Source organism: Colobus angolensis, unplaced genomic scaffold, assembly GCF_000951035.1.
Source record: "Colobus angolensis palliatus isolate OR3802 unplaced genomic scaffold, Cang.pa_1.0 Scaffold193, whole genome shotgun sequence".
Classification (NCBI taxonomy): domain Eukaryota; kingdom Metazoa; phylum Chordata; class Mammalia; order Primates; family Cercopithecidae; genus Colobus; species Colobus angolensis.
This window is the reverse complement of record NW_012115077.1, coordinates 1414837-1437380: the sequence shown is the minus strand read 5'-3', so window position 1 is coordinate 1437380 and position 22544 is coordinate 1414837. Positions and strand designations below refer to the sequence as shown.

The 22544-nt window shown below is 56.5% G+C and overlaps 1 protein-coding gene across 3 annotated transcripts in view; it reads left to right on the top strand.

The window, feature by feature from the left end:
• MYO18A (myosin XVIIIA) overlaps positions 1-22544 on the top strand; it is a 105534-nt gene that overhangs the window by 50347 nt on the left and 32643 nt on the right. For all 3 annotated transcript variants that reach the window (XM_011940838.1, XM_011940837.1, XM_011940836.1), the window contains 18 exons: positions 6988-7075; positions 7281-7387; positions 7510-7686; positions 8016-8229; positions 8463-8605; positions 9780-9880; positions 10734-10797; positions 10988-11132; positions 12690-12701; positions 13271-13447; positions 13670-13760; positions 14020-14212; positions 15022-15108; positions 17255-17396; positions 17526-17685; positions 18478-18664; positions 18998-19241; positions 22281-22390. In XM_011940838.1, coding sequence (XP_011796228.1) covers positions 6988-7075; positions 7281-7387; positions 7510-7686; positions 8016-8229; positions 8463-8605; positions 9780-9880; positions 10734-10797; positions 10988-11132; positions 12690-12701; positions 13271-13447; positions 13670-13760; positions 14020-14212; positions 15022-15108; positions 17255-17396; positions 17526-17685; positions 18478-18664; positions 18998-19241; positions 22281-22390 — 2442 coding nt within the window. The remainder of the gene's footprint in view (positions 1-6987; positions 7076-7280; positions 7388-7509; positions 7687-8015; positions 8230-8462; positions 8606-9779; positions 9881-10733; positions 10798-10987; positions 11133-12689; positions 12702-13270; positions 13448-13669; positions 13761-14019; positions 14213-15021; positions 15109-17254; positions 17397-17525; positions 17686-18477; positions 18665-18997; positions 19242-22280; positions 22391-22544) is intronic.

The window sequence follows — 22544 nt, the reverse complement described above, 5'->3', positions numbered from 1 at the left end:
AGGTTTGCAGGAGGAAAACGGCAAAGAGACTGCAGAAAGCAGGCTAAACTGGAAGCTTCCTGGGCCCATGCTGGGCTCCGCAGCGCTTGAGAATATAGTTGAAGGGCAGACAGTGGCCACAGACAAGGGATACTGCGAGGAGGAGGCTTGGCATGTCTTGGGGCCAGGAAGAGCTCCTTGATCATTTTTTCCTTCAGGATAGGCAGGCTTTTGGTCTGACTGCCCAGCAAACAGGTGATTGGAAGGACCAAGGACCACAAAGGCAGGAAGCCCTGGAGTTAGGCCTGGGATTGGTGGTGGGAATGGAGGTGGTACTTGGCTGTTTGACCTCTCCATGTTCCATCTCTGCTGCATCTGAGCTGTGAGGCAGTGGGCTCGCCTAGATTGGGACTTGGTTGCTGCCCTAACACAAAGCCAGTAACCCCAGAGCGCCTCACAGGCCTCTGGGCACTGTGTGCCGGCATCTCACAGGTCCATGCTGAGCCTGGGGATGGACAGCAGGTGACAGTAGTACCTGATCGTGCTTTATAGAAAAGAAGCCAGACTCTTAGCTGCAATTGTCCTATCTAGAAGATGGAAAGTGGGCTTTCTGGGGTAGCCTCCTGGAGCCATGTGTTGCTTTGGATGAATGGGAGATCTGTTCCAGGGCATGAGGTCACACCTTCTTACTCCCTCTGCATGGGATGGGAAGGGCTGCAGGGGGTGATGCTAACGTCTACCTGTGTTTGTATGACTGTAGCTAGAGGGCAGCTCAAAGGAAGGCAGTGGCCCATCTAGGAGTCCTCAGCCTCCCACCAGCCCGATACCCCCAGAGACTTCCCAGAGAGCCAAGAGCCCTGCACCCACACTCGCCATGAATGGCCTGGGAGCTGCCACAGCAGAAGGCCCAAGCGAAGAGGTCCAGGGCCTGTCCCGGAAGCGGGTGGCAAATGCAGTGAGGAAGGTGGTGAGTAAGGTGCTGCCCAGCGAGGAGCTTGGGAATGCCAAGGAGCCCCCAGGCAGAGGAGTCAAGTCCCCTGAGCACCCGACTCGAAGCAAAAGGGGAGAAAAGGCAGCTTCTAGTCCCAAGCCACCACCCCCTCCCCCACCTCCCCCTGCTCTGCCTAAGCCTGAAGCGAAGAAGGAGGCAGCCAAGGATGAGCTCTCCCTGGGCCTGCGGAGCCTGATGTCTCGGGGCAGGGGCAAGGAGCACAAGGCCCGCGGCAAGCAGTCTCCTGGGAAGGGGGAGAAGCCCGCCAGCCAGAAGCCAGGCTCCCCAGACTGGGTGGACTCCCCAGAGAAAGCAGGATCCCCAGCCAAGCCTGAAACCCCAAAGAAGCAGCGCTCCCCAGCCCCACGGGAAGAGCTGGCGGCCCCAGGCTCCGCTGGCCCGAAGTCAGACCTCACTGGAGAGCAGCAGTCCAAGTCACCAGTCCCTGGTGTGAAGCAGGAGGTACAAGAGTGTGTCACTAACCACTCCTGCCCCTCACCACCATCGCTCAAGGGCCAGACACCCTCACAACTGGCTTCCCCAAGCCACCTCAATGAACCCCGCATGACCAAGAGGCTGGGCCTAGGGTCATGTGCTGACAGCAGGGGCTGCATGGCTTTCCCTAACCCAATGCGGACCCCGCAGTTGCCTGGGCTCTGGCCTGGCCGCTGGGATGGAAACTGCTAACCAGCATGCTGCTGGCCTTGCCATGGAAGGCAGGGCCTGGTCCCCAGCTACACGGCGCCAGCTTGAGGCCCCAGACCCAAAGCCGAGGATCAGAGTCTCAGCAGATAGTTCCGGGCGGAAAGATGTTTTCTCAAGTCTGGGGTCTGGGCTTGCATTCCCAGCCACTCATCCCCTGGGACCTCAGCAAAGTCCCATCTCAGACTTCCCCTGTTGAGTGGGGATAATACGGGTCCAAAATTTCTTCTCTGATACCCTGGGTGTGGAAGTATTTTGGAAATTAGTAATCTTTGTATTTTAGTGGCATACAGTATACATAATGAGCAACAACGCATAACAAACATTAATATTTCCCAAGCAAAATCTATGGATAGTCACACAACAGGGGCATAGAGGATAAACTGCCCGGTTTTGCCGCCAAAATAGTTAAGAAAAATGTTTTCTTTAGGGGGCTTTTGGGATTTTGGAATTGCAAATAAGGGATAATAAGGGCTTTAAGTAACCAGAAGATCAGAAATGATACAGATAATGCTCCAAGCTGGTCCCTGGCATGGTGGGTGCTCCGTAAATGGTAACATTGATAGTGGTGCTAGTAAAAGTTGTTATTGATGCGCTCACTGCCGTCACTGCCTCCTTTAGTCCTGGCCAGCATGACCCTCTGGCAGCAGGACTCGAGGAGCCCTGAGCTTGGATGGCGGATGGGTATAGTGGGCCCCTTGGGGTATAGGACAACCCTGTCTTCCCAGAAAGTGTTCTCTGGGTGGGGCAGGAGGCTGAGAAGCAGGAGGGAGGGTCAGTCCAGCCTCTTTCCCTTGGAAAGTGTTGCCTTCTTGGCTGGCCTCTGAGGTGGGGACAGTTCTCTTCAAGTTTCCCTTTTGTGGACCCTGCTGAGGCCTCCCAGGCTGTGGGGGAGGGGCATCAAGTTTTGCCACTACTTCCCTGTGCTCTTGCAGGCTCCTTCTGGCTGGAAGGAGAGGAGTCTGGAGGGTGTGGAGGAACAGCCTGAGAGGCCTTAAGGCCCTCCCTGACTGCTAACTCCTGGGACCTGGGGAGCCTTGTCGCTCCCCATTCTTCCTGGGCATTGCAGCACTTAGAGAAAAGCCAGCCGCTGCTTTTCCCACCCACCTGGCCCAGTCTGTGAATTGGGGAAGTGCCTGTTCCTGCTCACAGGGAGGAGCTGGCATGGGCATTTTGGGCAGGGTACGGGCAGAACTGTCAGTCACTCTGGAGAGCCCATAAGCAGGGGGGGAGTGTCGTGGTCCTGTTCCCGGGCGGCTGCCCTCCCCTCGGACTCCCTGTCCCTCTTCCTCTCACAAGGGAGGAGTTGGGAGCTGAGACATGCCCTGACCTGGAGTTTAGCCATCTGTCACCTGGGCCTGGGACAGGGTCCAGAGGGCAAGTGGGATAATAGGGCCATTTGGTGCTCAAGATAGGCAGGTGGGAGGAAATAACCCCAGAACTCCCAGGCACCTGTTCTTTTTTTCTAATCTGATAGTTTAAAAACTCAGATTGCCGCGGGGCTTGCTCCCTGACCTTGCTCCCCTTCCCTGGTGGGTCCCAGTGGCTTCCTGGGCTGGGAGCTCTGCATGCTGCGGCCTCACCGTTTCTGGGCTGGGACTAATAGTGGTTTAACCTTTAGGCAGGAGCTGCCAAGGTCCAGCTGACCCCTGTGGAAGAGGCCCACCAGCGGCTGGAGAGGATCTTCACAGCTTCTGTAATGCCCCTCTTGTGTGTGGGTCCCAGTCCCTGGCCGCCCTCTTCCTGAGGCTGGCGGCAGGACCCTGTGTGTGTCTGTAGGCGCGCTGACCATGAAGGTGGCTCCGTGGCGGCCTGTGGGCCCTCATGTTGGGCTCTCGAAGAAATGAGAGAAGTGCTCTGGGGAGAGTGGTTCCTCCAGAGAGCCCAAAGCGCTGTGCATGTGGGAAGGCACCCCTCCTCGCTCAGGGCCCAGTCCCTTTCTCTGGCCACGTTGTCCTACCTCTAGGACGTGTTGGTGGCAGGGCCTGGCGGGTGGTAAGGAAGGGTGCTGTCACTGTTTTTGGTGCCCTGGCTCTCCAGACCCAGGTGGGGCCTGTTAACTCCTTGCCCATTTCTAACAGGTAACATCCAAGTTCTGGTTGACTCGGCTTCCTCCCCAGAAAGGTTTTTCAGGGCTTTAAGTAACCAGAGAGGTCAAGGCTGGCCACAGGGTTTGCCCACGGTACCTTGGCTCTTGGGCAGCTGTCAAGTGGTTCCCAGGTTGGATCTAGATGGGGTCGGTGTGCCTGGCTGGCAGAGGTGGGAGTGCTGTAGGGTGCATCAGAGTTGAGGAAGAGATTCTAGACTGGAAGCTGCTGGGAGCTGTGTTCTATGAGAGGTGCAGGGCGACAGCTCTGAACGCAGCCCTTGGCCTGGGGAGTGGCACCCTTGGGCTGTGTTAGAAGGCAAGGAACAGCTCTATGCTGGTGGCCACAGGGGAGCTAGGCTGAGAAATGCTCTGGAGATAAGGCAGGAGGCTGGCAGGGGGCCCAGGCCTTGGGTATGGTGAGGTGGCCTGGCCTGGTAGACACACAGAAGAGGGAGCCTGATTCAGAACAGACTGGATGGCCAGCCCAGGAGAGACTGTGGCCAGAGGCAGAGTGGCAGACTCCTGCCCAGGCCACTGGGAGTGACTTAGAGGAGCCTCTCCTCTGAGAGGCCTGATGGTCACTAGTGTCTCTTCACCTCCCTGGCCTCTCCTTGACTGGGTGCAGTTCACCTGCTCAGGCCAGGTCCTGGCACCAAACTCCCCCACCTTCACTCCGAGCCTTGGACAACCAGGGAGTGCCGGCCCACTTGACTCAGGAGTGCTTGCTAAAGGGGACGTGCCAGTGGTCTGCTTGTCTTCACCCTTCTTCTCTCTCTCTCCTTTGCTTGCTGTCGGTAGCTGGACTCTGAGGCCGCCTCTCGTGCCCACAGCCAGGTAGGGTGCTCTCCCCCCACTCAGGAGCCCTCCGCTGCCTCCAGTGACCACCCAGCGCCCCCGGCCTGCACCTGGGCTGGCGTCTGTGCTCGGGCCTCCTGCTGGAGTGTAAGGCCTCTTTCCCCTCCAGGCTCCCACCCTGTGTCTGGGAGGATCCCAGCGGGAGGTAGTGCCAGGAGCTTGAGATGGGGCAGCTCTGTGTCAAGCCCCTGGGGAGTATCTAGACCGAATGTCACCCTTCAAGTCGGGCCCATGTGGCATGTGGTTCTCAGCCACTGGAGCCCACGGGGGATCTGGTTGAGTTCTAGGTGTTTCAACTCCGCTCTCTCTGGAGAGAGAAAGCTGAAAAGGCGGAATCCCTGCCTTCTTCCCAGCCCATGCTTGAACATGAAACATTCTCTGTCTCCACCTCCTGGCCAATGTGAGAAACCCATTTTCAGATGCACTTTAAAGGAGTTAGTTACAGGCTATAATGTCACCTTCTTCATCAGTCCCCAAATACCTGGTGCCTGTTCAACACAAAGGTCTCCCCTGTCTTATGTGATTTGGAAAAATAAAAAAATTACAACATTGTAATGATTTTTATAAAGTTATAGTTCTTCAACTATAAAGAACTAGCCTTTTTAATGTCCTCACTTAACACACCAAAATGTTGCCAGCCACGTGGTGATCCTCCTATTCAAAGAGTTATTTCATGGGTCCATGAAACCCAGAGATCTGGGAGCCACTGGTGCAGCCCAGCCCTCCTGCTGCAATCTGGGGGAGGGCCATCCAGCACTGGAGGGATCTGCTAAAGCCAGAAGCCAACCTGGGAGGAGAGCACACATCTCCTTTTCTTTCAACTCTAAGAAATGTAACAAAGAACATACTTCTTTTTTTTTGGATTCAATCTGAAGATTCAATTTTATTCAACAACTTACTGACATGAGAGACTCAAGTTTTAAAACTATATATATCATATTATTACTGGTCTATTACACTGTATTATTCACCTTATTTCAACTTTTTTGCGTATCTGTTTTCCTCTTAAATTCCCTGCTATTTTTTATTTATTTATTTATTTATTTATTTATTTTTATTATACTTGAAGTTCTAGGGTACATGTGGATAACGTGCAGGCTTGTTACATATGTATACTTGTGCCATGTTGGTGTGCTGCACCCACAAAAAACATACTTCTTGTTTCCTTATCTTTTCCTGATTTCTCACTCAGGGGGTCAGGACCCAGGCAGTGTCCATGCCTGGGCCTCAGGTTTCAGGCTGATTGTGCCTCACAGCTGGGACCCTCTGAGAGTGTAGGGGCTTGGACTCACCCGGGGGTGGGTCCATGCTACTGGGGTGCCCATCCCCCACCTGGGGCACAGGACGACCTTGCTGTCATTTCACCCACACACAAGAGGAGCCTGTTGGGCCTTGGGTCCTTCATCTGTTTCCCCAGCTCCCCCAGACACCGTTTCTTCCCAGTTCGAGTGTCCTTCTTAGAGGGTGCCAGGTTTGACAGCCCACACCCTATCAGTACCTATGAATGCTTATTTCTGAGTTGGTGACCTCCTGAGGCCTCTGGGGGCTCCCAGCCCCTTTACACCACTCCTGTATCCATCTGTATAAGGTGCAAGCCTCTCCCTGTGTTTGACAGAGCAGGGCTGCCCCTACCCCCATATCTCTGGCCCACTGCCTCGTGCCTTTGTGTGGCACTAGCATGTCCACTAGGTCTGTGTGACAGGGGTCTTTGCTGATGGTAGCATGAAGAAGGAGCAGGGAGGCTGGTGTGTGCACCTGAGTACTGTCCCCCGGCCCAGGTAGAGCAACCTCTGGAGGGGAGGGCCAGGGCTGAGGCCAGGGCTCCGAGCCCACCTATCCTTCTGTACTGCGAAGTCCGGGCAACTCCCTACTGAGATCTGAGGACATGCCCTCTCCCAGCTTGGCAAAGGAGGCCCTATCATTTGGATGAAGGGAGAAGCTGGGCACGGAAGATTCTAGTAGCTGTGGCCAGGGTCTAGGGCCTTGGACTCAGGACACTGATCTCCCAGGCTTTGCAGGGTGAAGGGGTAGAGGGTGGCTGAGGGAGAACCTGGTGATTTGCTTTCCGGGGGTCTGCTCTCTCCTGGGCACAAGCTCCCTGTGTCCCTGTCTTGCCAGACCCTCACTGATGGTATGGTCCCTAGCCTTTATGTCCTGTCCTCAGGGCTCCTCAGAGCCACCCCTGCCTCCTGGCTTCCCTACCCTCTTTCCGGACACCTCTGATGTCCCTGTGTTCTGTGTCTGTCACCTAACTCATTCCTTGCCCAGTGGCTTGTCTTGAAGCCTATGCTCTCACTTGTCTCCCCTCTCCTGCTGTCCTTGTCCCTGTCTTCTATAGCAGGGCCTGTTTATTCTTCCCTCTCACTGACAGGCGAAGACAGAAGAGCAGATTGCAGCGGAGGAGGCCTGGAATGAGACGGAGAAGGTGTGGCTGGTCCATAGGGACGGCTTCTCACTGGGTGAGTCTTGGAGTGTCCAGGGGCACGTGTCAGGACTCTCTGGTCTCAGGGCTGGGCAGCAAATGTGCCTTCTGCGTCTGGTGAGGGCTGAGCAGTGAGCGAGAGGCTGGTGATGCAGTGGGGAGGAGGGTAGGACCGAGAAGTTCCCACGTGGAGTAGCAGAGGCTTCCCTGGCCCATCCCAGCTGTCTGTCCCTCCCCTGCAGCCAGTCAACTCAAATCCGAGGAGCTCAGCTTGCCTGAGGGGAAGGTGCGCGTGAAGCTGGACCACGATGGGGCCATCCTGGATGTGGACGAGGATGACGTGGAGAAGGTGGGCCGGGGGCTGGGTTGGGAGAGGAGGCTCAGGAGTGCTCTGGGCAGGGCAGGCCTATCCTCTGGCAGCAGAGATGGGCTCTGCTGCTCCAGTGCCCACCCACCTGTCCTCCCACACAGGCTAATGCTCCCTCCTGCGACCGTCTGGAGGATCTGGCCTCACTGGTGTACCTCAATGAGTCCAGTGTCCTGCACACCTTGCGCCAGCGCTATGGCGCTAGCCTGCTGCACACGTATGCTGGCCCCAGCCTGCTGGTTCTTGGCCCCCGTGGGGCCCCTGCTGTGTACTCCGAGAAGGTGCGGCACCCTCAAGGCTACCCTGCAGACTCCTGGCCCCACCCCCTGCCCTGGCTCTCTGCCCTTCCCCTGTGGCATCCCACTGGGCTCCTATCCACTCTCACAGTTGACCTTGGGAAGAAGAGTCATTTCAAGAGATGGGGGACAGGACCTCCCCACAACCTTTGATGGAGTCCAGGACTTAGCTTCTGCATTTCCATGCGTGGCCTTGGAGTCCCTGGGCACTACAGGAGGGAAAATCCAGAAAGATGTGGACCTTAGGGGTGAGGGATGTCTTAATGGGATCAGCTAAGAGCCAACCCCTTCTCTCCCTTGCTCTCCTGCCCAAGGTGATGCACATGTTCAAGGGGTGTCGGCGGGAGGACATGGCACCCCACATCTATGCCGTGGCCCAGACCGCATACAGGGCGATGCTGATGAGCCGTCAGGACCAGTCAATCATCCTCCTGGGTAGTAGTGGCAGTGGCAAGACCACCAGCTGCCAGCATCTGGTGCAGTACCTGGCCACCATCGCGGGCATCAGCGGGAACAAGGTGTTTTCTGGTGAGGCAAGAACAACGGAGAAAACTGAAAGTGGGGTGAGGGGAGGGGAGTGAGGAGAGAGCACCCTCTTAAGTGCCAGCTCTTTTTCTCCCTGGCCTTTCCATCCCCCCGAAACCCCTCTGTCCATGGGCAGTTCTGTGAATGACCCCAAGCCTTCATACCTCTGGAGCTCCTAGCTGGGGGATGAGCTGCCCCTGGCTTTCCTGATGTCCCCTTGGGCCTGTATTCTGCAGTGGAGAAGTGGCAGGCTCTGTACACCCTCCTGGAAGCCTTTGGGAACAGCCCCACCATCATGAACGGCAATGCCACCCGCTTCTCCCAGATCCTCTCCCTGGACTTTGACCAAGCTGGCCAGGTGGCCTCAGCCTCCATTCAGGTGAGAGTGCTGCCCAGAACTCGGGGTGGTAGGAGATGGGCCACATGATTTCATGACCTAGAAATTAGGCTGTCTCCCATGCCTCATTTTCCTGGGATTCTACCCCAACAAAATTGACCCAGGCACAGGCAGGCTTGCCCTTTGCTACCCAGAGGCATCACCTTCTGCCCTCAGGGCCTCCGGCCCTGGATGGGGCCCGGTCCAGCTTTCTGCCCAGTTCGCTTCACTCTCCCAACCCTGGGGTTGTCCTCACTCTACTGCTGGGCCTCAGCCTCACACCCATTTTCTGAGATTCGTGCTTGGGGCTTCTCTCGGGCCGATTTCACCTAGCAGAGGACCGGCTTGTCAGTAAAGTAAGGCCCAGCCAAAGCTGATTCTTTCCTGTGCTAAATACCTCACCACAGGCTCCCATTTCCAGAAGGCAGGCACCTGGGGTCTGGGCAGCGTGGCAGGGCCCCTTTGGGAGCTGGGCCTGTCTTCTTCCACCTCATTCTGGTTTCTGTCCCCAGTTTGATCCTAGAGGGATCTGGTATCTGATTGAGCACCTTGGGAATGAGATGCAGCTGCTTAATTGAGCCAGATGTGGTAGTGCATGCCTGTGGTCCCAGCTACTTGGGAGACTGAAATGGGAGGGTCACTTGAGCCTGGAAAGTTAAGGCTGCAGCAAGCTGTAATTGTGCCACTGCACTCCAGCCTGGGCAACAGAGCGAGACCCTATCTTAAAAAAAAAGAAATAAAAAACAAGATGCAGGTTGGGTGCAGTGGCTCACGCCTGTAATCCCAGCACTTTGGGAGGCTGAGGTGGGTGGATCACCTGAGGTCAGGAGTTCAAGACCAGCCTGGCCAACATGGTGAAACCCTGTCTCTACTAAAAATACAAAAATCAGTTGGGTGTGGTGGTGCATACCTGTAATCCCAGCTACTCAGGAGGCCAAGGCAGGAGAATCGCTTGAACCCAGGAGGCGGAGGTTGCAGTGAGCCAAGATCACTTCACTTCGCTCCAGCCTGGGTGACAGAGTGAGACTCCATCTCAAATTTAAAAAAAAAAAAAAATGCAGCAGCTGCTTGTTCCCCAGGGCCTAAAGGACCATGAGTTTGATTCCTTCTGATATGGGGTGGGAAAAACTTGATCTGGCACTACCCTGCTTACCCACACCTCCATGCTGTGCCACAGACAATGCTTCTGGAGAAGCTTCGTGTGGCTCGGCGCCCAGCCAGTGAGGCCACATTCAACGTCTTCTACTATCTGCTGGCCTGTGGGGATGGCACCCTCAGGTGAGATGGGTCAGAGGGTACACAAGGGCTCCTGGACCTTGATTGCATCCAGGATTAAAGCCACTTGATCACGTCCTGCACTGTTTGGTCACTGCATGTCTGCTGTGTGGTAGGCTCTGAGCTAGGCCCCAGGGACGGTGACATGGATGAGATGTAGTCCCTGCCTATCAGGAACTCCCTGGTCCTGGGTACTGGGGCCTGGCTATGTGGGAGGGGAACCGTCAGCCCTTCAGTGTTTCCAGGGCCTAGCTAGGATCTCCATTACCCATGAAGCCAGTTCTGGAAAGCAAAGCACACTGAGGTGCTGGTGGTTGGGGACTTGCCTACCATCGCATGACTGGTAGGGGTATTTGAGTCCACACTGGGGCCAAAAGCCCAGGCCTCTTCCAGTGGCCTCCAGACTAGCCCTTCCTGCCCCATGTTGGCTGCCTCTGCCACGCTCTTCCCTTCAGACCTTCAGACTTGCTGTGTGTTCACTGAAAAGAGATAAATGATGAGGCTGAGCCAGCAACCCCAGGCCATTGTCCTCTTTAGCCCTTCTTGTAACTGAGGGCATGGTCTCTGCCTTGGCTGGACTCACCCTTCGGTCAGGTTCCCTGCTCCCTTCTGGGGGCCTGGCTGCATACTCTTACCAGGGCATGTCTGGTGGCCTGTACTCAGGAGAATGGTGCCCTGACCAGGCATCCAGGCCAGTTAGGAAAGCAGTGGCAGCTGCCTGCCAGTCGGGGATGATGGGAGGATGGGCAGGCAGAACTTGGAGTCTGGAAGCTGAGTCTGTCTGTCTCCACCCTGGGGGGAAATGGCCTTGGCATGGGGACCAAGTGCCGTGCTGATGCCTTATTTGTACCCCTAGGACAGAGCTCCACCTCAACCACTTGGCAGAGAACAATGTGTTTGGGATTGTGCCACTGGCCAAGGTGAGGGGTCTGTGGGGTCTGGGTTGGCAGCCCTGGGCCTTGGGGGGTAGGAAAAGCCTCCATGGGTCCCGTGGGAATAATGGGAGCCCAGCTCCAGCTGCTGGCTCTACCCAAGCCTCGTCCTGAGGGCCCAGCTTCTCATGGGGGTGTGCTGGGAGGAACAGCCCTTTGAAGTCGTCTATCTCCACAGCCTGAGGAAAAGCAGAAGGCAGCTCAGCAGTTTAGTAAGCTGCAGGCGGCCATGAAGGTGCTGGGCATCTCCCCCGATGAACAGAAGGCCTGCTGGCTCATTCTGGCTGCCATCTACCACCTGGGGGCTGCGGGAGCCACCAAAGGTAACCTGCAGTGGGTCCCAGTAGGCTGGCCTGTCCCCTGGGAGATCTCTTAGGGGCCCTGCCCACTCCCAGTTTATTCTTGCCCAGCACAGACTCAGCCATTCTGAGACACCCCTCTTTTGCTTGTGCCTCTTCTCAGCCCCCCGGGGGGCACTGTGAGGAAGCATGGAGGGCTGGGGGTTCAGAGGCTGAGGGACGAGAAGGACACTAAGGCAGGGCAGCCCCGCTGGAATAACTCTCCTTCTTGTTCCCTTCCTGACAGAGGCCCCCGAGGAGCAAGCGGGTAACTGACCTTGGCCCCGCCCTGGGGTGTAGGGGCCGCCATGCCCTGTCTTGGTGCTTGCCCAGGACTTTCTGGGGGCTGGGCTTGTTCTATTGCTGCGGAGAGGACTGGTCTGGGGAGAAGCCCCGGGGTTGAGAATGAAAGGGGAGCCTGCAGGCTGTGGGGTGTCTTGGAGTCCCACGAGTAGCTGCTTCTCCTGCCGGTTTTGGATCTGAATCCTGGAACCTCTCAGGATGCCCACCATGGGGTGGGGTAGGGTGGGCTTGCTTCCTGGGGCCTCCCGAGACCAGTTTTCCCTAGTCCTCTTCCCTTCTCTCCACTGGTTGGGTACCTGCGTATCTTCCTCTTGCATGTCAAGGTGGCGGCCACTAGGGGGCAGTAGGCACCGTGGTAACGAATGGGCTGCGGCTTTGGCACTTTGCGCTTGGGGACTTGGCCTGGCTTGAAGGAGCTCTGCTCCATCCTTCAAGATGACTTACGTTGGGGGGTGGCGATTTGAGCGCCTCTTCACCCCTTCTTTCTACAGTTTAGGGAAAGGGGATGCTGGCCCTGAACAGCACCTCGGGCTTTGGCTTTGTCCCCTTCTGGGATGTGAAGGGCCCCAGGCTGCTCAGCTGGAGTGAGAAAGCCCTGGCGGGTGGTGGGTGCATGGAGGAATGGATGTCCGGGCGTGAGGCTCCGTACGACCCCAAGAAGTGGCATCCCTGCCCAGGAGGAGCCAGGCTCTGGGTTAGAGAAGTTGTTTCGAGAATGTGGAGGACGGACAGGCAGGCAGGCATGTGGCTGTGTGTTGAGGGAAGTTGCTTCACTCTGAGGTGGTGACAAGCCTAGCTTTCCTCTAACCTACCCAGCCCCAACTGCAAGCAGAGAGCTCCGGGTGTCAGCACAGGGACCTTGTCGAGCAATGTCTGTTAGCGCCTCACAGGGACCTTGTCGAGCAATGTCTGTTAGCGCCTCAGAGCTTCCAGTGTTTTCCAGGGTGTGTGTGTGTGCGCGCACACATGTGCATGAATGTCTTTGTGGGTCTCTTTCTGTATGTGTCAGTGTGATTACACCCACAAACATACTCCCTGGAGACTGTGTGTGTGTGTGTGTGTGTGTGTGTGTGTGTGCGCGCGTTTGTCCCAAGTCTGACTGTGGTTGTGTTTTCTTGCCTGCTCATCCTCACAACAGCCCCGCCCCACAGTCCCTTCGAGGCGGCGAGCTCCGTTGATGACTGTTTGCTAACACACTGTTTTTCTTTGCATGCTGCATGCTGGTCCTTTGCCTTACAGAAGCTGCTGAAGGTAAAACCTTGTTTCTTGTTAGCTTTCCCTAACTGCTGTGATTAGACACATGTTGGCTGAGGCACATACGTCTGTGCGGGCTGTTCCCTTTCCCCTGCGGCTTTTTTGCCTCCCCACTGTTGGGCCATCAGTGGGTGTTTGTGGTCTCCACTGGCAGATGCCAGGGGGGCAAGAGGGAGGGTTCTAATGCACCCAGGGAATGGGGAGGCATGAGCGATCTCTCAAGATAAATCCCCCACAGGCACACAGGGTTCTTGTGCCCATCCCAGGTGGGCTGGTTCGTCCGCCCTTCCCCTACTTGGGCACCCCTGGAGTTGAGCCGTCTGAAAAGGGATTTTTGCAACTGGCTTGTTGCCCTCCGGTGGCAGCATGTGGAGTTACCGCCTCCTTTAGGACCTGCTCATTCTCTCCATCCCCATGGGACACAGGAAATGCTGGCCACTGCTATCAGGTGTCATCAGGGCTGGTTTTTGCCCCCAGAAGATGCATAGTCACCAGCTGGTCATCAGGTCATCAACTGGCCTAGGGAAAAAGACCCAGGATGCCAGATCCCTTTTTCCACTCCACAGCTGGGCGCAAGCAGTTTGCCCGCCATGAGTGGGCCCAGAAGGCTGCGTACCTACTGGGCTGCAGCCTAGAGGAGCTGTCTTCAGCCATCTTCAAGCACCAGCACAAGGGTGGCACTCTGCAGCGCTCCACCTCCTTCCGCCAGGGCCCCGAGGAGAGTGGCCTGGGAGATGGGACAGGTACGCTTTGTCCCTTGGCTGGTGGTTGTGAGCAGGAGGCCTCATCCCGGCCTTGCTGCCATCCTTGGGGCTGGAGGGGATTGCTGGAGTGAACAGATGCTCTGTCAGTGGCAGAGGCCCCGCCCTAGGCCCCGTGCTGACTGGGCCCTGGGCAGGTCAGGGGCTTACCCAGGTGGAGAGTCCTGCGGAGCAGGAGATAGCGCTGCTCCCCCTGCCCCACAGGCCCGAAACTGAGTGCGCTGGAGTGCCTTGAGGGCATGGCAGCTGGCCTCTACAGCGAGCTCTTCACCCTTCTCGTCTCCCTGGTGAACAGGTGAGTGCCAGGCAGGACCCAGGGCTTTTCCTGCTTTGGCAGAGGTGGAGTAGATGCCTTTGTGCCTGGTTGGCCGAAGCAGAGCCGGCCTCCTCCAGCAGGGTCTCCCTGTACTGTGGGCTATGAGCAAGGCCAGCACGCCCTCCCCACCAGGGTCCTGGGCACCTGGGCAGGGATAGAAGTCTGGCTGGGGCAGGGTGGGGCTTCCTGGTGCCAGAGGCCAACCAGCGGGGCTCTGACCCAGGCTGTCCCTATCCAGGGCTCTCAAGTCCAGCCAGCACTCGCTCTGCTCCATGATGATTGTCGACACCCCGGGTTTCCAGAACCCTGAGCAGGGTGGGTCGGCCCGCGGAGCCTCCTTTGAAGAGCTGTGCCACAACTACACCCAGGACCGGCTGCAGAGGCTCTTCCACGAGCGCACCTTCATGCAGGAGTTGGAAAGATACAAGGAGGTAGCTCTGGGGCCCGGGCTTCAGCTGGCCTCAGATTCTGGCCTTGGCACCCCCAGCGAGGGCATCTGTGGATGCAGAAGGCACCACCTTACTCTCCATTTCTGCCCTCCTGCACTCTCTGGAGCAGCAGTCGTTCCTTGCCCCCTTGTCCCTGGCCTCTGGCTTTGGCTACGTTCTTCTTTGGTGGAGAGTTTACTCTCCAGGAAGCCTACAGGTGCATTGAGGGCCCCGAGGAGACCGCCCTTGGCCTCTTTTGAGGCACCCCCCAGGCCCGGTGATTGCCACTGTGTGGTTCCTGCTCCAAGTGTGTCTGGGCCTGGCCTTCCCATCTCCCTTCCCTGATCTGTGAGGGTGACAGATGATGACTTAGTGCCTTCTGTAAAAGGTTGTCCCGGATGGGATGAGAACTGGAAATCCTGCCTCATCTGGAAGTCAGTTGAGTGAATTGTCAGGATATTTATTTGGGGCGAGAAAGGATTCAGAAGGAAAATGGCAGTTGTCTTCAAGTGTTTCAAGGATGATTGTGTGAAATTGAGAGTGGGCTTGCTCTGTGTTGCCTAATCAACTGATGTGAGTAATGAGAATGTGACTCTGGCTTAGGATAAAAAGAGGTTCTGAGAATTTTAGCTGTGCAAAAAATACAGTGCGTTGCCTTGGGAGCCGTTTCATTTGGGATGACGGAGGGAGCTCCTGCACGGCACTGAAGGAAGTTGGCCTAGCAGATCTCAGAGCTCCCTCCCAGCCTGCTCACAGGGCTGTTCCCCACAACGTGACCCCCATGCTCAGCACTGCTCGGCCTTCCTTCCCAGGAGAACATCGAGCTGGCGTTTGATGACTTGGAGTCCCCCACGGATGACTCTGTGGCTGCTGTGGACCAGGCCTCCCGTCAGTCCCTGGTAGGAGCTGCAGAGAGGGTTTGAGAGAGCCTTTCCTCTCATTTCCCACCCCTCTCCCTGTGATGGAGCCCTCTCCATCTGAGCTGCGGCCGGGGGTGCCACTGTGGGCTGAGGGAGGGTCCAGCAGTCATGCCCAGACACCAACTACTCTATGGCGCTGGGGCTCTGCCCCTCAGCACTCAGGCAGTCTGGCCAGGAAGGTGGCACTTTCTTCTGCTCTGGTGCCCTGGGGAGCCACAGCCCATGGGTGTTCCAGCCAGGCAGGAAAGCATATCTCTTTTCTCAGCCTCTGAGGCTCAGGCCCCAGCTGGTGACTGGCTGAGCCTCCAGTGTGTCTGCCAGGAGCCCTGGTGACCAGTCCCAGGTGGTGAGGGCCCAGACCCCAAGGACATAGTCATTCCCTCCCATTGTCCCCAAGTAGAGGACTGGTGCAACCTAACAGAGCAGGGCCAGGAGGCAGCCTCCCACTCCCAGGGGAAACAGTGCCAAGCTGTCAAATGCCCTCTAGGGGGTTTTCATGGATATGAACCCTCGCCCCTCAACCTTGGGGGCAGGCTTTGTCACCCTTTGTGCTAGTGTCCTGGGCACCTGGGCACTTGGTGGGGGACTGGCTGGCCTAGCAAACTCTTGGCATTTGGCGATTGTCCGCCATGAGGGAAATTGCATAAGGTGCTTTATTGGAGAACTGGCATTTTTGCAAGGCCGCCGATCTCCGTCCTCTGCTTTGATTCCTGCCTCTCCCTCCCTCTTCTCTGCCATAAGGCCCTGCTTGGCTTGCACAAGTGGTGGGACTGGGAAAGAGTGAGTATCCCCCCGGGGACAGATGTTTAAAGTGCCCAAGCACCGCATCTCCCCAGGGAAGTGGATTTTCTTTTCCTGACACCTGGGCTCCTGTGACGGCCTCACTCAGAACCGTTGTGGCTCCTAGGAGACGGGGGATGTCAGCATGAGCAGCAGGGGTCAGACAGCATGTGGGAAGAGCTTGGCCCTTCCTTCTCTTCTGTGGTCTCCCCTGACTAATGGGCCTTGGCATGGGGCAGCTGCACCCCTGGGGAAGGGGCCGTTGGTGCCAAGCCTGTCTTCCCATCTGATTGCTTCATTGCTCGTTCCTGCTACTTGGTTCCTGCCGCCAGAGTTACCCTGGCCTTTGGCCACATTCTGCTTCCTTCTGGTAATCACGCCAACTCCCTTGGGCATCTGTGGGGAGGAGATGCAGGCAGCTGGGGTCAAAGAGAGGAAAAACTGCCCCTTTCTCACTTCTTTTTTCCTCCAGTCCCTAAAGGCCAGGCCGGAATAGGGTGTGGGGAAGGTTCCATCCTTCCTGCCCAAGAAAGATGTGGGAACTCCATAGAAAAGGCACCTGCAGGCCAGATGTGGCCACAGGCCTAGTTTGTTTGGCCTTCCTGGGGTATTGGAAATCAGAATTGGATATTTCTACCTTCTCTTGAAGAACCAGAGGATTTATCAATGCTAGGCCAGTGTTCTTCCAGGACAACAGCTGGCTGCAGCTCAGTGGTGGTTATTCCCTTTGGATAGGGGTACCTGCTGTCTAGCTTGCCCCAGCCTCTGCCCATTTTGGCTGCCACATCCGTTAAGTCACCTGTCTTATGCTTTTGGTCCTTGAGTGAGCCTGCAGTGATCCCACCGGCAGCCATCTGAGCCCCCTCTGGGTTCTCTACTCTCAGAGACCAGGATTAACCCCACAGCTGTCACTTACTGACAGCTTCCTTAGGGCCAACCCTTGTGCTCAGGGCCTTCCAGACTTTATTCCACTGCCAGGGAGTGAGAGCAATGTGGGGTTCACCCAAGTCCCTGGTGACCTCCGAGGAGAAAGGGTAGAGGAGGGCCTCAGGGCATGGGCTCTGGCCAGGAGGAAGGCTGCAGTCTTTGGTGACTTTGGACTGGAGTGCTAAGCACCCTCTTTTGCTGTGGGCTTCCCTCTGCTCCCTTTCTTGGCTCCCCTTTCCCCGGGCTGCCCGCCTCCTCCACAAGGTGTCAGCAGTGAGCGGCAGGAGCTGCGGCGTGTGCGTGCGTGCGTGTGTGCACGTGCGTAGCATTCTGTAGGGTGTGTTTGGGCCTGAGGACCACCCTGGCCCCTTTCCCACTGCTCCACATGACAAGGAGGAATTTCCTTCCTTCTCTGTAGGTCCGCTCACTGGCCCGCACAGACGAGGCAAGGGGCCTGCTCTGGCTATTGGAAGAGGAGGCTCTGGTGCCAGGGGCCAGTGAGGACACCCTCCTGGAGCGCCTTTTCTCCTATTATGGCCCCCAGGAAGGTGACAAAAAAGGTAGGTGGCATCCCTAGAGGGTAGCTCCTCTGCTTCCTCTTACAGGTGGGTCTAGGTGGCACTCCCTGTGCAGGGGGTCACTTTGTGCCTGTGCCCTGACAACCTGAATCTTGCTTCTCCCACCGTCAGGCCAAAGCCCCCTTCTGCGCAGCAGCAAACCACACCACTTTCTCCTGGGCCACAGCCATGGCACCAACTGGGTGGAGTACAACGTGACTGGCTGGCTGAACTACACCAAGCAGAACCCAGCCACCCAGAATGCCCCCCGGCTCCTGCAGGACTCCCAGAAGTAAGACCACCACTGCCTCCTCCCCTGTCCTGTACCCAGGACTGTTTTGATTTTGGGGCTCCCTCCCCATGGAGTTGTCTCAGAAGCCCCCTCACTAGCCAAGTAAATGGCCTTTATTCCTGAGAGGCAACAGCCCAGGGCACTTGGCCTTGAGGAGCTGGAGGGGCCTCTTGGAGTAGAGGTGGGAGGCAGACATGATGGGAGAGCCTATGGTTTAAATGTGAAGAACACCCCCAAGTCGAAGAAGGCAGGAGTGGCCTTAGAAACCCCCAGGCCCATAGGCCCTGTCATCCGCTCTGCTCCTCAGAAGATGGTTAGTGGGCACCTACCCTGTGACAGGGGCTTCTAGGTGTTTGGCAGATAATAGTGAACAAAACTGAACTCCCTGCCCTTGTGGAATTTACATTCTAGTGGGAGAGACAGATAATGAACAGTAAACGTAATAAATAAATTATATCGTATGTTAGAAGATGTTGAACCCTAACCTCTCCTGTCACATTGGAAACCTTTCCACACCTTTGCCCTCCCTGGTGAGTGGAAGTAGATGAGTAGATCACTCCCCTCTGTCCAATTCCTGTCCACCCCTTGGCTTCTGCCCGCCTCTGGCTTTCTCTCCGTATTGTTTGAAAATTTCTCCACTGTTTGTTTCTCTGTAGGGTGTGGGGCATGCAGTTCAGGTAGCCAGGCCCCTGGACGTGGCTGAATGGGACTGTTTGGCCTTGGGGGAGGAGTGGCCTTTCCCGCTCCATCGATGTGACTGCTTTTCCTCCCTTATCCTCCCACCTCTGGCAGAAAAATCATCAGCAACCTGTTTCTGGGCCGCGCAGGCAGTGCCACGGTGCTCTCTGGCTCCATTGCGGGCCTGGAGGGCGGCTCGCAGCTGGCACTGCGCCGGGCCACCAGCATGCGGAAGACCTTTACCACGGGCATGGCGGCTGTCAAAAAGAAGTCGCTGTGCATCCAGATGAAGCTGCAGGTGGTGAGTGCCAGCCGGTTCCCAGCAGGCAGGCCCGGGGACTCTTCCTTACCCGTGGCAGGCAGGCCTGGGGACTCCGAGCACACTGAGGCCATCTGGTGCCCACTCAGTGTCCCGCTGTGACTCGATGGCTGCTGGTGGGGTCTTCTTTTCAGTGCTGCCACCTGTGAGTGGCCACCCAGGCCCAGCGAGGGCAGAGTTGTCCAGGCTTAGCAGGTCCTGGCTGGTGCTGGCGCCCCTGCTACCCCGTGAGCAGTGGAGACGCTGGCACCAGTCTCTGCTCTTCTGAGCACAGGCCATCAGAGCCCACTGAGGGCGGTCCCTTCCCCTCGGCAGGATGCCCTCATCGACACCATCAAGAAGTCGAAGCTGCATTTTGTGCACTGCTTCCTGCCTGTGGCTGAGGGCTGGGCTGGGGAGCCCCGTTCCGCCTCCTCCCGCCGAGTCAGCAGCAGCAGTGAGCTGGACCTGCCCTCAGGAGACCACTGCGAGGCTGGGCTCCTGCAGCTCGACGTGCCCCTGCTCCGCGCCCAGCTCCGCGGCTCCCGCCTGCTCGATGCCACGCGCATGTACCGCCAAGGTGGGGCCTCCTTTCCTCTCCACTTTGGGCTCTCTTTTCCAGAGCTGGCTCTGCCCTGCCGCACCTCGCACCTGGGACCCGTGGGCTGCAGTGGGGCTGCTCCTGTCTCTTTCCTCACGATCCTTTCTGCTCTGGTCTCTCCTTATCTCTCCCAGCCCACAACCTCTTCCTTTCTCCATTTCTTTCCATCCTGCAGAGTCCCCGCCTCCTCCTCTCCCTTCCGTATTCAGTTCTCTTCATCCCTCTCCCCTCCCAACTCCACCCCGCGCCTTGTCATTTGTCCACAGCTCCCTTTCTCCTCACGTCCCTAGTTTGGACAGTCCAACTTTGCCCACAGCAGCAAACCCAGTGCCCTTTCGGAGCCATCTGCCCAGTGAGAAATGAGGTGCTAAATCTTTCTGAAGTACTTAAAACTCCCAAGAAAGGTCAGACAGACCCTTTTTTATGGAACCATCTAAAGGAGGAGACATAGAGGATGATACTATTAGCTTCTAATAGTCCTTAGAAGCTATTGTTGGTGGCTGGGGGCCGGGATAGCACACCGCTATCATGATAGCACACTGCTATTATTCCAGATGAGGAGACTGAGGCTCAGAGAGGTTAAGTAGCTTGCCCAAGGTCACACAGCTCCTGAGCGGCAGAGTGGGATTTGACCAGGCAGGCTGGCTGTAGAGTCATGCCTCATGTCTCTCAAGTAGGGTTTTTTTGGTTGGTGTTTTTGTTGTTGTTGTTTTGCCTGAGAAGTTATGAGTTGCTGGGTTTCTGATGTTTTTCTCCTTTGCTAGAAGAGCGGGTAGACCCACCCACAGCCAGGTCCCCTTCAGGCATTCCCATGGGCACTGTCGCTTTTCCTTAGCAGCCCAAGCCAGGAAACGGGCTCCCTGCCCTGCTCTAAAGAAATCATCGATCTGTCCCCACGTCTTGATATGGAGTTGGTGTTTATTATTTCAAAACCAGATTGTTACCGCTCTGAACCAAAATCAATGTGCTTTACTCAAACAAGCAGATCGATGAGGCCAGCAGCAGCAGGCCCCCCTTCTCTCACCCGGCCCCCAGCCACCGACGATAGCACTGATGATTAATTAAGACGCCAGGCGTCCAGACCTGCTATCCTGGCCCATCAATTTAATTGCAATTCAGATACAATCAATAGCTCACTTTGTCTTGGCCCCTCAGCAGCCCCCGCCTCCTGTTTCAATTATCAGGCACATGCATCAGCCTCACCTCCCAGCTGGAGGGTTTCCCAGAGCCAGCTAGTCCATCATTGCTGTGGAGCGAGTCCCTGGCTGACTGTCGGGAGTCCAGGTTTGGAAGCCAGTTCTGCCCTCAGCGGCAACCTTTGTGACCTTGAGCAAGCCAGTCGCTCCTCCCAGGCCTCCATTTCTACGTCTGAAAGATGAGTCAGATCTGGTTTAAGAAGAAACCCTTTCTGGTTTGAAATTCTGTGATTCTGTGGGAGTGGAGTTCATGGCCCTCCACCCTGGGCTTTGGTAAGATCAGGGTGACTTGGGGTCACCTCCTGCTAGCCACTGCTCTGACCTTGCTCCAAGCCAAAAGCCACCTTGCTCCAAGCCAAAAGTCAGGTCACACCTCCCCTGACCTGAAGCCCAGACACTCTTCAGGGAAAGAGAATCTACAAGTCTTTTTGGTCACCTGGCCTAGGACTCAAGGTCAGGATGAGGCAAGGAGGGCGGCCTTTCTGATGTCCTGCTTCAGTGGACAGAGAGGGAAAAGAAGTGTTTATTAAATGCCAAGCAAGTGAGTCACACTGTGCTTTTTACTTGGTTTCTTATTTAATCTCCATGACTACCATGCGAGATAAGTGCTAGGGCCCCTGTTTAAAGGTGAAGACACCGAGGCTCAGAGAGGTTAAGTGACTGGCCCAAGGTCACATGATCCTAAGAGGCAGGGCCAGGAATCCAGCACCTAGCCAATGCATGATTCCTTTCAGCTACACCCTGGTGCCTTTTTTTTGGTTTTTGTCTTTTTTGAGACAGAGTCTTGCTCTGTCTCCCAGGCTGGAGTGCAGTGGTGTGATTTTGGCTCACTGCAGCCTCTGCCTCCTGAGTTCAAGCGATTCTCCTGCCTCAGCCTCCTGAGTAGCTGGGACTACAGGCATGGACCACCACACCCAGCTTACTTTTTTGTATTTTTATTTTTTATTTTATTTTATTTTATTTTGAGGCGGAGTCTCGCTCTGTCGCCCAGACTGGAGTGCAGTGGCTGGATCTCAGCTCACTGCAAGCTCCGCCTCCCGGGTTTACGCCCTTCTCCTGCCTCAGCCTCCCGAGGAGCTGGGACTACAGGTGCCCGCCACCTCGCCCGGCTAGTTTTTTGTACTTTTTTTAGTAGAGACGGGGTTTCACCGTGTTAGCCAGGATGGTCTCGATCTCCTGAGCTCGTGATCTGCCCGTCTCGGCCTCCCAAAGTGCTGGGATTACAGGCTTGAGCCACCGCGCCTGGCCGCTTTTTTGTATTTTTAGTAGAGACGGAGTTTCACCATGCTGGCCAGGCTTGTCTCAAACTCCTGGCCTCAAGTGATCCTCCCACTTTGGCCTCCCAAAGTGTTGGGATTATAGGCGTGAGCCACCGCGCCTGGCCTGGTGTCCTTTTTTTTTCTTTTTTTTAAAGACCATAAGACATTATTCTGTCTGGGTATCACTGAGGCATAGACTTGGAGGGCTAGAAAGCATCTTGGGGATTGGGACGTAGCCTTCCTCCGAGCTGATCAGCTGCCCCACAATCCCCCATTTGCATATCTCACTGACTAGGAGCTTACTTCTCTCAGAAGGAGTCTGTTCCTTTTTCAGGCCTTCCTGTCCCCCTGTGGAGCAGGCCTGATTGTCCTCCTGGCCTCCTCTTCCTCTTCCCTGACTCCCCACTCTCCTTTCGGGGCCTGCCTTCAACCATAGGCTCCCCACCCACTGCAGTTTCTTCCCTTTGGGTGACTGTCCACTGACTGCCCAGGCACCAGTGGCTACTGGGGTGTGCTGGGAACAGGCATCGTTGACGGGCCTGGCTCTGGGCTGCTCTCTCTAGGTTACCCTGACCACATGGTGTTTTCTGAGTTCCGCCGCCGCTTTGATGTCCTGGCCCCGCACCTGACCAAGAAACACGGGCGTAACTACATCGTAGTGGATGAAAGGCGGGTAGGTCCAGGTCCCCAGACCACTCTCCGTCTGCCCAGGCCCCTCAAGCAGCTGCCCTTCCCAGACTCATCTGCCTTCCCTTCCCTGGAGACAGCCCATCTGGCCCTGCTCAGGCTCCCGGTTTTGGAAGCACCCAGCTGTGTCCTGGGGCCCA